We start from the raw sequence: 14,937 nt of genomic DNA on the forward strand, positions 1-14,937 counted from the left end.
TCAAATGATTTTTGGAGACATTTTTATGTCTGTACTCACCATAAGAATACTGAAAGTTTCAAAGGAGTAGAATCATTAATTAGCTTAAATATAGCTCAACTTAAAATAAACCATACTATTATACATAAATTTTAGTGCAATTATGCTGTCATATCTGAGGTGATATTGATGATCAGGATTTTAAATTCAATAACATAGTAAGTAAGTAAGTCCTAAAAAAACCTCATCAGAATGTTATATAATATTCATCAGCATCTAAAATGTAGTCCACAATAGCTACAGGATCATTTAACAAGAAAGTTAAAGGACGAGAAACTTAAGAAAGTTATCAGGCGGGGTAAGACTGAATATCTTCTGGGATTGTCTCTAAGTTGGTACTGGCCAATTTGTAGGTTTAATGCAGGTCTAGTTCAAGTAAAATTGGTAAAAAGTGTTAAAAAGTGGACTTTAAAATATATTAGGAAGGCGTATAAATTTTGTTTTTTTTTAATTTAAAATATAAAAACAAATAGCAATATTTCTTAATTAATTTAACCATTGACAAAATATTTTAGATATTATTTTGTCAAACTTATACTCACTACTTGGATGTTATTGTGAATTTATAATTGTATTGATCCCATTTTATTTATTTTATTGCTTAAATAAATTATTCCATCCAAATTAAATATTCGGGTAGAACAATTTCTATCTGGTCCAATAGTATTCCATAAAACAATAAATATATATATTAAAATTAATGTTGTACGTCTTATATTAAAGTATAAATTAACGTAAAATTGATATTACTCTTAATGATGTAGTACAGATTTACAATTTCATATGAAAATCGTTTTCTCCGAAAGGCTTTTTTAATTATCTTTTTACGGTCCAGAAGCTAGATGAGATAATGTTAAGTCATCAATAGTGTGTGAACTAGATACATTACAACTCATGGAAAGTTTAAAGGAGATTTAGTAATTTGTATTATTAGAATCTTAATTGTGTTAAAATGTGCATATTTGAATTATTCTGTGCTTAATACAATATGATGAGAAATAAATTGAACCACTGTTATCCATTATAAAGCTATATATGTTTGGTGAGACCTGAAAGACAAATTTTTTTCAGAAATACGGTTAGTAGTAATTGGCAATTTATAATTGTATTGATCCCATTTTATTTATTTTATTGCTTAAATAAATTATTCCATCCAAATTAAATATTCGGGTAGAACAATTTCTATCTGGTCCAATAGTATTCCATAAAACAATAAATATATATATTAAAATTAATGTTGTACGTCTTATATTAAAGTATAAATTAACGTAAAATTGATATTACTCTTAATGATGACAAAATAGGAGTGCCAAGAAAATTTAAAAAAAAAACATAATTTCGTTTCGTTCATTCAACCTAAATTCATCTTTACTTAACCACCCTATGTTATAATTACAGTTACCTACACTAAATATAAAATAATCATAGTTCTTGACATAACTGTCTCAATTAGTACCATAAGAACAAACAAGATATGTCACGCGTATTCACATTACTCGCCCGATCTGTAACCTAGATACTTTCGAAATGCGTGTCATCAGAAATATTCCTAATGTCGCTGCTATTGTCCTACTGGTATTTTATATGTTGTGTTCCACGCAGGGATACGACTTTTCCGTCAAGAAACGCGTAAAAAGAAAAGTGTTGTTTACCAAAAGTAGTAAGTTTTTTGTAAGTTTATTGGCGTTTTTTTTGACAAAATACTTCTTTAATTTTTCTACACCTTTAGTTTAGATTAAACGGTAAAGACAATATTCTGACGTACACATCGCTGTTAGCACACGGCTGGGGATTTCGAATCAATTTTGACTTACCACATACCTTGAACCAGAGACGATTATTCTTCAAGAGGGACGTCCATGAGGACATTGAGAATATCAAAAACCCGTAATTGGAAATATTGACTACAAAAGAATAATCTGTTAATCGACCGTGATTTTAGGGTGGCATCTACTATTGCCAACTGTGTGCTGGCCAAGGTGTGTTCTGTATTTTTACAGATTTTTCCATCAAACAAATGCGGAGTATTCTGTGGTATTGCCAAAATTGTAGCTAGGTATATAATTTTTTTTTATTAACTTTACTTTACAGTTTATATATTAACATTTTACTTACGTAATTTGTACGGATTTAATTCGCTGCTTTCTTAATTCAAAATATAAATTTACTTCAATAACACCAAGAATGAGCAGCTTACTAAAGCATTATTATCCGTCGAAAATGAAAACTTTTCCACATTTTTAAGAAATTTAATACCATTAAAAGAGGTCAATTGAAAAGTCCCAGGCCTACCATAGTAAAACATATTTTTTTTGGCAAAATTAGTTTTTTTTTAAACATAATTACCTTCAAGGGTAATACACTGTTTATAGCGGCCCTCCAACATTTCGATACCATTTTGTAGTACGATTTCTCCGTTGCTTCAAAATAGGCGATCACCTCTTCATTCGACGAAAATTTCTTCTCAGCAAACATTCTTTTGAGATCTGAAAACAGGAAATCGCTGGGGGTCAGATCTGGAGAATACGGTGGACGATGAAGCAATTCGAAAGCCAATTCATGGATTTTCACCATCGTTTTCACTGACTTGTGACACGGTGCATTGTCTTGATAATGCAGCACTTTCTTTTTCTCCAAATGCGGCCGTTTTTCGGCGATTTCGACCCTCAAACGGTCCAATAACGCTATATAATATTCGCTGTTCATGGTCCTTCCTTTTTCAAGGTAGTCAATGAAAATTATTCCATGCGTATCCCAAAATACAGACGCTATAATCTTGCCAAACGACTGACGTTACTGTTACGACTGTTACGGTTCATCGTGTGCAGTCCATTCGCATGACTGTCGATTGGACTTCGGAGTGAAATGATGGAGCCATGTTTCAAGCATTCTCACATATTGACGCAAAAACTCGGGTTTATTAGCTCGCACAGCACCCACTTTGCACAGAGCTTTCTCATACCCAAATATTCGTGAATGATATGATATACACGTTCAGTCGATATCTCTAGAGTGTCTGCTATTTCATTCAATTTCAATTTACGGTCATTCAAAATCATTTTGTGTATTTTTTTAATGCTTTTGTCGGTAACAACCTCTTTTGGGTATAAACTGCGTTCATTGTCTTCGGTGCTCATTTCACCACGTCTAAACTTAGCATACCAATCCTTGATTGTCGATTTTCCTGAGGCAATGTTCCGAAAGTCGACATCAAACCAAGTTTTTGCTCCAACTTTATTTTTCCCTTCAAAAAGCAATATTTTATCAACACGCGATATTCTTTTTATCCATTTTTTTTTCACAATAACAAAAGTTGTTTCATTCAAAATGCTATAATTGATTAACTAATGATCCAACATGTCAAAATATATACACGCATTGAGGGTTAGGGCTAACTAAAATACATATGGATTTAATTCTAGTAGCGCCATTTATGTGTCAGGCCGGGGACTTTTCAATTGACCTGTTAAAAGAATAAGATAATATTTTTCACGCATAGAAAGCCATCAAACGAATTTTTAATTGGTGGCAGACGTAAAACATCTCATCAACTAATTTTTAACTAGTAAATAACGCAGTTTTACCGTTGTTCGGTCAGTATTTTCCTCAATATAATGTCTCGTTTAATGTTAATGCCATAAAATATAACACTTCTTTCTGATTCTACCATGAAGATTTCTCTACGGTGTCGATTTTGCTGATATTGGAAATTTTACATACCCCTTTTCAGTTTGTATCATCGTAATATATCTATTTTTCATAATTAATAACACTATGATATAAGAGAGTACTTTATGAAGCTTTATTTCCGGTGATGAAACATTTCGGACGAACTCGTCTCGCTTAGACCGTAAGGAAGACTAAATAGTTTTTCTTCCGAATCATTCCAATAACATTCAAACGTGAAGAAATCAACTTGATAAATATTAATAGAAATGAATCGTTTAATAAATACTTAAAATTAAGCATTTCCATTGCAACGAAATAATGCTGGGAGAAATAACAATTACTCTTGACTATACATTAATGTACGTTTAATTAATCCAACAGAAAATAACTTGAATGAAGAAATAGGGCGAACAATAAAGTACAGCCATTTGTTGTGAAACAGTCAGAAATTATACATATTCCACATGCTTTTGCGTACATTTACTGAAGTTATTTTTTTTATAAATCATTACTTAATTGCTTTGTTTATTGATGTTTATCTATGGAAGTATCAAAAAAAAAAAACATTTTCAGAAATTTTTACGCAAATTTATCAATTTCTATTTATAATATTTTATAGAAAACATTTTTAACAATTATTATTATAGTCATTTCAGATCAATGATTATCATTTATTTTAAATTTTAACATAAAATAAACTACAGGTTAGCAATTTAATTAAATATAAAGGTAAAGTGAAAAGTTTCGGACATGACAATGAAAGACTGCGATTTTTTTTAACTCGACCTTGACAACACACGATCCTTGTTCGACTTTGATCTTCGATCCAGTATTTCTATAGTATAATTGAGAATCTAAATAGCAGTGAAAATATTCATATGCGACCCTCTTCTTTATCTTTTACTTGTTTATTGGATACAAAGCTATTCCCTGATATAAAATTCTTCAAGTTTAAGGATGCGAAATTAGGAAAATAGGTGGGATGACCGAGAAATCGTACCTCAAATATGACATTTTCCAATGGTGAACGTATCCTTGAATACCAGTGGTTGTGCTAATAAAATATGGTTTATTCTACTTTAAACTAGGCCTATTCTCATTATCAATTTCATTAAGAAGTGCTTAGGCTGTGGTTTCATTTAGGGTGTGTAGTGGTGAACTCATGTCATAATGATGCCGTCATCAGTCAGAAAATGCAGATGATTTCAGTACAGTTGCAGGTTTTTGCCTCCATTCACGTAGGCGACTTCCGAACTTCGAGTAAATTTCCGTAAGAGTTAAAACGTGGCCTAAAACAAGGAATTTTATGACCATATTATATTTAAGTGTATCTATTTTAATGGAGCACACGTAAACTGTGTGAAAAAAGTAAGTGAAAACTTGTCATATAAACTAATGACACGTGCACCAAAGCTGGAAACAATATTTTTCTGATTGGAGTGCCATCTCTGTGTCAGACTGACAACTTTTCGTCGTACCTTCGTTGAGTTTATTAATTTAACTTATTGTTAACTTACCCTTTGTCGAGCTCATCACTAATAATAACAGCTTTATCACTGACCATAAATTAAAATCTTCCTTCCACAAAAATCAATCTTCGATCCATAGTGCAACTTTCAGCAAGTATCATGTAGGTAGGTTATGAAATGTGGATGCAATAAGCAGTTATTTTGGATCAGTACGTACATCCAATAAGATTTACGTATTCTTGAATAAAACAAAAAATATGATCATATCTTAGGACTCATATGATGATTTTTGATTATCACTTTTTTACTTCAAATGTTAAAATTAAGTCAATAAAGTCTTACTACAGGGTATAGACCCAATAATATGAACATGCAATCATAACATCCAACTTCGTGCCAATTATTTCAATGATATGGGAGATGGAAATCTACTCCTCACTCTCTGCTCTAAAGCTCCCCATAACCGTTCAAATTTGTTGAGATCTGGCAACGGTGCTGATTACAGAAGATGCTTAATGATTAATGAACGCATTATCATTTTGGAATATAGTGTAGTAAGTATTTCATCATTGGGGATATCGAGAGAATCATTCGCAGCAATCTAAATAGCGACGTGAATGACAGAACCAGCTGAATACCATGATATTGTCATCCAAATAATAAAGAAACCTCCCGCAGGCTTGACTATAGAATGCTGCTAATTTGGATCGTAGGATTTTTTTTAATTTTCCACACATTAAAACTGGCCGATTGTAAGAAACGATATTAACTATTATTCATCGAACCATAACTTCTGGTTTTGTTCTGACCTAAAACCAGGCGGTAGAATGCATAACGCAAACCTGTTCGTGGAGACTGGAGTAACAAGTTGGACCGGATTACGTGGGACTGCTTCTGGGCTTACCAATACACTATACCGAAAGTTGGAACGAACTACTGCATTAAGTTTGGGAATATGGCACCCACTATTCAGACAGCGGTTATTGGGCATGAGGACACGGCGAAATAACAGATAGTAGAACTAACTATTGATTCGCGAACTTGAGTTCACACATGACAAGTATAACACAAAAGTTATGACTGCAGCGATGAATGAGGTCGTTTCAGCATGGAAAACGAGGGAGGTTAGCGGTGACGCGGTACTTGTTGAATGTTTGAGATATGAAGTGCATGATTTCTGGAGTGCCAGTTTCCCTATGAATTTGATTATTTCTTAACAAACCATGTAGAGTTTAAGATTTCTCTGAGGAGCTTATTTTGATGAACTTGAAGCCGATTGACCTGGTTGGGTGTAACAAACTTGAAATAGACATTAGATACGTAGAGGTGTACGGACCAAATTAACATCTTGTAAAATAAGCATTTGATGGAAATGGAAAGTCTGCTAGAAAGGCAGATCAGAAAAGATAGCCATATTATTACATTTCAAACAAAGAGACAGACAAATTTCACCAATCGCTTGTTTTAACTGTCGTGGAGCAATGTGCATAGCACACCGAAATATAACCTTAAGACTTCAGTATCTCTAAAATGCTACAAAATATATTGATATTCATATTATTTTGACTATCCCCCGTATATAGTCTCATTTATAATCCAACAACCAATATTCCCCGAAAGACATGAATCATAATATAAAACATTCCTGTCGTTGACCCCTCCCAATGATCCATCCTCCACTGACTAATAGCGGTTTATTTTAGTTCTCAGGGCCTGGAAGCTGACTTTTTTAAAAGTTTCGGAGACAAATGCCAGCTCTATCGAGAAAGGTGTCCGGCTGACAGCGACGCGTCCTCATCCATCTTCGGTATCGGATAGTTTAGGCACGGCCCGAATAGCGGCGTCGCAATCCACGATCTGTAAAGTGAATGTTCAATAAAAAAACGTTTCAATTTTTTCGTTTGAGAAAGGCCTTGTTTTATTGCTCGGCTCGTGTTTGATTTATCACCCTGTGTGGATTGAATAAAAGATTCGAATTTGAATGAATAAATGCGAGACAACAGTGTCATATATTTTTGCGGTAATGTGACTTTGATTTATGTGCCGCTATTTATTTAAATTTAAATATAAATCTGTTTATATAATATCTTATATAATACAAAATATACTAAATGTCGTCGTACAGACATAAATTAGACGTATTAGAATACGAATATAATAAATTGTAGAGTAAATTATATTTAACATTTTTATAGGATATTAGATGCTTAATTCTTGGGATTATTTTGTCCCTCTCAAAGTAAAAATTTATTGGCAAAATTTGGTAGAATATTCAGTAATAAACACACCATTAATACAGTAATATTTCCTATCTTTCTGGCAATGTGGTAATATTTCGAAACCTTTTATCAGCCAAGCTATGCTACATATAGAAGGTATTATGCCTAGTGAATACGTCGGGTGCGGCAGAACATCCCAATCGAACTGCTTTTTTTTTCTTATTCCATACTAACCAGCTAGAACCAAATGGTCTTTTGCTGATGCCGCTTCGGGTTCAATATAGTGAGCGACAGAGACCCTGGGTTATGACTGGGATTGTCGTAGTTGGTTTACTACCGAGGTTTGTGGATGGGTCGAGATTTAAGCGTGTTCACTGAGCGTGTTCGTGAAATTCTTTACAAACGGAATGCCTGATTCTAGGTGAGTATTGACGTTCCTCATAAACCATGGGGCATTGAGTAATGCGCGGACGTTTTTGGATTGGAACAGTTGGAATAGTTCAAGTTGTCTCTCAGCGACATGAGACAAGTTTTTACACCCTATTGCCTTTGCAAATAGCGTGCTGAATTTGAGCTGACTATGGGAATCTGCGGTCTAACTGGAGGTATGGAACTTTCTGGAGCCAGGGGATGGGGACTTTATCAATTTGGAGGCAATAGGCGCGGAACTTCTTTTCGATGTGGAAAAGAATAGCCTGAGTTTTACTCGAGTTTATTTGCTGTCGCCAAAATTTGTACCAAGCAATCGCCTGGTTGGCTGGTCTTGAAGTTTGTTGCGGATAGCGTCGGGACTATAACCAGTTGTGAAGAAAGCGGTGTCATCTGCATAAAATGATGCGTGGGAAAGTTTGTGGAGAGGGAAATCAGCCATATATAGGTTGAAGAGGACTGGGACTAGATTTCGGTAGACCAAGCTGTTTCGATTTGAATATTAGACCGTGGTGCCATACTAGATCGAAAGCCTTGGAGACATCTAGAAAAATGGCTTTAGTTTTTCGACCTCTTCTTAATGTCTGGTGAATTGTTGCTGCAACGCGGGCAACTTGATAAAGGCTTGAATGTTTAGCACGGAAACCGAATTGTTCGTTTGGGATTATGTGGTATGCGTTTGTGAAATTGTTTAAAGCGTGTAATATCGCTTTTTCGGCAAGTTTGGAAAATAAACTAATCAGGCTGATGGGCCTGTAGTCAGTTGGATCGAGCTGCAAGAGGCATGCAGTGACTTTAAGGTCATGCATAGTTCTCTTCAGTGTCGATATGGATGATCTTAAACCAAACCGTGATTTTTCTGCTTTATATTGTCGTAGTAGATCCACTTTTCATCGTTAGTTATAAATATGCCACAGTTGTTTACAATGATTACTTTACATTTTCACCAATAGATATATATTTTGATCAAAATGCATGCAAGCACGTAATATATTAGCTTTGATGCAATATATCGTCTTATATCAAACACTTCCGAATTATATTGGTTTTTAAATTGAATCTGCTTATGTAGACTTAATAAAAAAGGAAGAAAAATAACATAAGATTTGATATAAGAATTACCAATATACAAATACTATAACTATGGAAAAATTGACATTTAATTTTTTAAATACCGTATTATTATTAGTTTATTTATTATTAACATATTTTATAAACTGGCCTTACAATAGGACTACCAGGTTGTCCAATAAGTTTTATCAATTGATAATAATTGGGCAATAAAAACAATTTTATGCTTTGACATTACTATAACGTATTTCTCAGAGACACAAGTTCTGCCACAAACTCAATCTAGTCTTAATTTCTTTTAATCCCTGAGAATCAACGTATGCCTCTTCCAGAGCTTTGTCTGCTTTTCCTTCCTAAACTAGGTCGAGAGCTGAATTCTTTCGCATCATTCACACTTCCCACAACTCTCTTCGAATTTCTTTACAATGGGTATCAAATATTGTTTATAAGTAAAATATTATTTCAACATAAATACAACCATGCCATGTTAATTTAATAAAATTTACTTAAGAACATCCCAAAACAAGATATTCTGAACCAATTACTATGGAATTCACCATTACAGGAATAATATCATCGTTTATAACGTTCAACAATACTGAAAAGAAGAATTTTTCACTATCTGAATAAGTAGTCCTTTTTATTCAAAGAGAATCTGAGCTTGGACCAAAACTGGATGGAAAGGAAATGTTTGGACCATGAACCAAGTCATCAAACCGACTACTGATCAAGCGCTTCCAAAAAAATCTTCGATTAATTTCCATTGCTTATCGCCATTTAATCAGCAATGAATTGTAGGACAATCTCGAAATTTATGAAGTTATCCATGATAAAATGTTCGTAAAAAACTCACAGCAATGTGAAAACAATAGAACTACTGCACAATGCAGAAATTTAATAAATTGAAGCGAAGCAAACCACATGAATTTCTATAAAATGTACATGCGTAACTATAAACTTTAATTATATAAGTTAGAGTAATTGCTTTACAGTGACGTCAAAGATGTAAAGACAAGAAGAATGTTTGATTATTTCAATTTAATATGTATACAATTAAGTATTATAGGTCAGTCTTCGCGTCTCTTTTCAAATCAACGTTGACTCTACGCTAATAGCTCACATTATCACATACCCATTTTTCGTAATTGATTGTTCTGTTATACAAACATAATGTAGACGATTTTCTTTTGTAAACATTAATAATTCTTAACATTCATCATTATTATTAAATGATAACCACCCATCATACCAGTATGAAATATTTCGGTATCATCGTTATATATTTTTGTGTTGTTCATGTTTGTTGGGTGATGAGCAACGATATTTCTAATTTGAAAATCAGAGATACAAGTAGAGAGTTCCTATCGAGGCAAAAGAGATGGTTGGTGTGGAAAGAAGGTGTAAATTGGGTGTCAGTAAGTTAGCTGAGCTTTCTTTCGATTATCGCTTTGTCAAGTTTTAAACATTTTTTAGGTAATTTTTGGTATAGGTATACCTGTTGAGGTACAGTATCAGAGTATAACATTAGGAATGGTGTTGAAAGCTTATTATCAATTACCCAATAACAGTAGCTACTATACAAATCCCACCATTGACTATGAGAGAAAGAAACGATCACCAACTCGATGGATGATATATGAAATGATCGAAAAATATCTGGAAAAGTACCGTATAATTCAATCTAACTTATAAAGACATATAATTGATTTAATTCGCTATTTTTTATAGAAATAAATATGGTGATGGTAAAGCCTGCTTGCTTAAAGCTATTTGTGAACTAGCTGCAGTACCTTTGGAGGAACGTTCTGGACTTCTAGCTGAAATCGTTCACAGTATATTGACGTAAGTTTTATATATTGGTGTGGTTATTGTATCCTGTATATTTCGAATGAATAAATGCTAATGGATTAATTCACTAGATAGTGATACAACCATCATGAGGGAAAATATAAAAAATTATTTCTAAAATTGCTTGTCAACCAATACGACTATATCTTGAAGTATAGCAGCAGCAGGTGATATAGATTTCTTTTAATTTCAGGCCATCTTCTACCGATGATGCCATTGAAGAAAACGACAATAATATTTACCATGCAGCAGAGAAACTGGGCAAGACTGAAAGAAATTGCGATCAATTGTTTCCTGAATGTGCCATCGGATTGATACAACAATTCTCCAGATTTATGGACGTTAGCAAATATATGTATTAAAAATCTAAATAAATTATTTTCCATTTCTCATTGGGTTTTTTGTTTCAACATAACTAAATATAATCATTGATGTTAAACACAGTATTTTTCATTTATTAAAATTTAGCATATTTAAACAAATTACTCAACATGTGCCCTTGACAGTTAGGATAAAGTTCGTCACAATCATCGTCAGGATTAGCCGCTCGGTCATAATGATCTTCATTTGGATGAAGCTTGTGTGGTTTAACTCTAAACGAAAAAAATGTGTTTATATTATAATATGTAGCTTCAGCTTATCAGGTGCTTGCATGTATTCTGATAATTTTTTCACTTTTAAAAAGCATTTATTGACAAAAATTGGTACAATATCTACAACTTTTTCTCACTCCATTAACGCACTTCTTCAGTATTTCAAAACCATGTGCAAGCTACGCTGCATTGATATGAAAAAGTGGCAGCAAACGCGCAAACTAGTGAACATGTTGGTTGCAGTACAACTTCCTAGTCGAATAGTCATAGTGTGTCACTAGCTATAACATAAGTTTTTTATAAGTTTTTTACAACAATATGTCACTTAATTTATTCAACAGACGTTGGTATACTTCTTCAGCAACAATTTGATTCGATATTAGCAGTTTGTAATACACTACATCTTGTTGTTGATCCTACTGCATACACAATAAGACTTTATAGCCACAAATATTCTACTTCGGTGGCAATTTGGATGGCTCTCCTGGTTTTTCCTTTCTTTTGTATCTCTTCCATCACATGTTAATCTTTAGAATATTTGATGATAGTTCATCACAGTGATGTAGAACAGTGAATGCAAATATGAAAGTTATTAGAGTGTGAGCTGGGTTCTCGGCTAGAAAGTGTTGCAATTAACCGCCTTAAATTGTTTGGTGCTCCAAGGACGCAGCAAAAAGAAAATGCCATTTTGAGCTATATACATACATACTGAAGTATACTAAATGAAAAACTGTTATTTTATGTAGAAAACCAATCAAATTCAATAGTTATGTTGGAATGCCTAACGGATATTTACGTTGATAGTTCACATATGTTCACCAACAGATCTTATCAAAATATATGCAAGCTTCTGTTATATAAATATGTCTTACCGGAAAATAGTTTTAAATATTTCTTGTATCATATTGCCTTTCCCATCTACTTTATTCGCTTGACATATGGCTTTTAAAATACAAGTTTTACCATCTTTTGTTAATCTGTAAAGCACCATGTGAATTTTGTTACCTCTTACATTTAGATATTAACTTACGCGTCCAGAAATTTTTCAATTTTACTATACAAATTTCGTCGACTTCTTTTATAAATATGATGATACATATTTTTCTGGTAATTGTTACTAGGCAGCTCCAATTTTCTTCTGCGAATATGTCCGAAAATGAAATTACATAAAAAATTCTTCCTATAAAAATATATACCTTTACCTGTTCTGAAACTGAGTTATCCATTGTCTTCTCGGGTTATTTTCAATAGTATATCGATCGTGTGTCAATAATGGTGAATATTTGTAGTTGTCATAATCGTTCACATAAGAAACAACAGGACCAAAATCTGGCTCATATGAAAAAGAATCGCCTTGCCAAGTTTGTCCATTGTCTTCTGGGTATGGTACATGCCAATTGTGGGTATCTATAGAAATAGGTATTGAATTAATTCGTAATGTGTTAACAAGATTGGCGTAAGTAACTCAACATCCCGTTTTTCCCTACAATTATATATTCCTTATGTTCAGGATGTCAGGGATATAAATTAGAACTATTATTAAATATGTTTATAAAATTCTTGTATTTGTTTCCCAAAATAACGTTTTAATAACATCTGCCTTATTATAGTTTTATGATGGTATTTTGGGTCTCTCTGGCAGGACATTTTATTGCCACTGCCTGGACAGTAGTTTGAAAGGGAAGTGTGAATCAGAGTGGGTGTCACATACACACCACCTTAAATAGTGCGAATCAAGAGGCTTTCAAATATTCACGACCAATTCATAATAAAGTATTCATGAAATATTCACGAATAGTTATTAATCCTGTATGTAAAATAAGATGGATCCATATGATTTTAAGATAGTTCATGTATTATTTATGTTCATGAAATTATTTATGAATTAAACAAGTAATTCAACATGGTCCTTCGAGCCGTAACACCCTATAAAAGCACTGTTATTAAGCGTTCAGTTCAGTAGATTTGATTGGGTTAAAGAGTGAATAAAAATAACTTGCAGCGACCGTGTTCTTTTGTGACCAGTTTTTCTGTTTCCAGTTTTTTCTACTCGCCCCACAACATAGAGTTTGTCAGGACACGAGTTTACCTTTTATGAAAATTAATATAATGAGTAAAAGTGTAATTGATGGACAGTAGCAATTATTTATTTTAATAAGAGCAGATCTATACAGCTTGCAATGGCCATTCTGTTTTAGCAGATTTTTTAACCGATGGATGATGGGTTAAACAAGACATACAACAAGACAACTTCAACAACTGATTTAGCTTTAGCAACGATTTTTGTATTTATAACTATGTCAACCAGCAAATTGTAAAAAACTCCACCCTCCCAGGTAACTATACGTCCACAAAAACGTACCGTTTGGTGCGAATTTTGGGTCATTGTTTCGCACTTTTTCATCTTGCCAACACTGAGCGCTAACCGATTTTCTTTAACCCAAATTCAGTAGACGTATGACGACATATGAGATATTAATATACATAAAGCAGAAGCCGTGATAGATATTTTTCATGAAAGATTTAATAACAAAGATCGTATGGCTTGACTTCATAAAACTTTTGTTGCAAACTTTTTTGAACTTGCAGGTCTATGCCAATAGCCGCAATCAATGAACGCTCCTAAAGTTCAAAAAAAAACTAGACCATCACCCTTTTAGCCAGATCTCTGCGATAGTTATTAAAAATTGGAACTCAGTTTATTAAACAACCATAAATATATGTTTTGTTGTTTGTATGTTGTTTGTATGTTGTTTGTTTTTTGACTGTATTTTTTTGTAAAAAAATATTACGAATTAATATACTTAATTTTTAATTAATTAATATAATTAATATACTTGACACTCAATACTAACCTTCCTTACGATTATCATCAGTACTTTTAGACTCTTTTGTGTCAGATGACTCGGATTCATTTTGACGACGGTAAATGTCATCTAGGAAACTCGGAGTGGATGGTAATTCCCAAGCCATAGCAGCTGTATTACCAAACACGAACAGATTACCCATTCCCACTGATGGATAGGTGAGATCAAATACTAAAACATATATGTGTCATAGCTTCATTCGGCTTTAGTAATCTCATACTTACCAACTTGGAATGAGCTGCCCTCGGGAAATATTAGGTATCGTCGCTTTCTGGATAAAACCGTTCGATTTTTTACATCAACGATGGCCAGGCTGCAGTTGATAAACAGAAGAATAGGCAAGAAGTTTAGGTAGAATACGGTTAGCATTTTTTAGGTTAAAGATTGGTCGAAGCTTTTCCAATGGTCACGTTTTAGTCGTGCGTATGTGTTACTTAATTAGATAGCTGTCTTAAAGGTTCATCGTTGCTATAGTATATTTAAAGTTGGTGTTACAGTGACGTTAATACATTAACGCCTTCAGTATCAGATAGACTGATTTACATACTATCGAATATTTGGTGCAGTTTACGCTTAAAACCTTCGCATTGCTACTAATTAAATTAACATTCAAAATTAAGCGTTTGCTAAAAAAAAACGTTTATGATCGAGATAATTAATAATAAAATAAAACAATTGATGATAATTTCTTTTTCTTTTTTCAAAAATAAATTCATAAAACACAATTTATTAC

General features: G+C 33.1%; 4 protein-coding genes across 4 annotated transcripts; 2 read left to right on the forward strand and 2 right to left on the reverse strand.

Annotated features, from left to right (window-relative positions):
* The first annotated feature begins 1,497 nt into the window (after positions 1-1,497).
* Positions 1,498-7,069, forward strand: LOC143195235 (uncharacterized). Its single transcript, XM_076402220.1, has 4 exons — positions 1,498-1,710; positions 1,769-1,926; positions 1,982-2,095; positions 6,881-7,069. The coding sequence occupies exons 1-4, from the start codon at positions 1,567-1,569 to the stop codon at positions 6,993-6,995; spliced, it is 531 nt and encodes a 176-aa protein (XP_076258335.1). The 5' UTR covers positions 1,498-1,566; the 3' UTR covers positions 6,996-7,069.
* Positions 7,070-10,130: 3,061 nt separating this feature from the next.
* LOC143196111 (uncharacterized) lies at positions 10,131-11,136 on the forward strand. The gene is made up of 4 exons (XM_076403718.1): positions 10,131-10,311; positions 10,370-10,560; positions 10,625-10,738; positions 10,938-11,136. Exons 1-4 carry the CDS (start codon positions 10,150-10,152, stop codon positions 11,104-11,106), a joined length of 636 nt encoding a protein of 211 aa, XP_076259833.1. The 5' UTR covers positions 10,131-10,149; the 3' UTR covers positions 11,107-11,136.
* A 36-nt stretch (positions 11,137-11,172) lies between these two features.
* On the reverse strand, positions 11,173-12,468 carry LOC143195771 (uncharacterized). Its single transcript, XM_076403214.1, has 3 exons — positions 12,368-12,468; positions 12,210-12,314; positions 11,173-11,337 (listed from the first exon to the last, which is right to left on the reverse strand). Exons 1-3 carry the CDS (start codon positions 12,433-12,435, stop codon positions 11,202-11,204), a joined length of 309 nt encoding a protein of 102 aa, XP_076259329.1. The 5' UTR covers positions 12,436-12,468; the 3' UTR covers positions 11,173-11,201.
* Positions 12,469-12,535: 67 nt separating this feature from the next.
* On the reverse strand, positions 12,536-14,609 carry LOC143196340 (uncharacterized). The gene is made up of 3 exons (XM_076404006.1): positions 14,429-14,609; positions 14,193-14,375; positions 12,536-12,744 (listed from the first exon to the last, which is right to left on the reverse strand). Exons 1-3 carry the CDS (start codon positions 14,571-14,573, stop codon positions 12,536-12,538), a joined length of 537 nt encoding a protein of 178 aa, XP_076260121.1. The 5' UTR covers positions 14,574-14,609.
* Positions 14,610-14,937: the final 328 nt, after the last annotated feature.

This window comes from Rhynchophorus ferrugineus, unplaced genomic scaffold (genome assembly GCF_030347505.1).
Source record: "Rhynchophorus ferrugineus isolate W39M unplaced genomic scaffold, kcgeb_rfMv2 rfM4, whole genome shotgun sequence".
Taxonomy (NCBI): Eukaryota; Metazoa; Arthropoda; class Insecta; order Coleoptera; family Curculionidae; genus Rhynchophorus; species Rhynchophorus ferrugineus.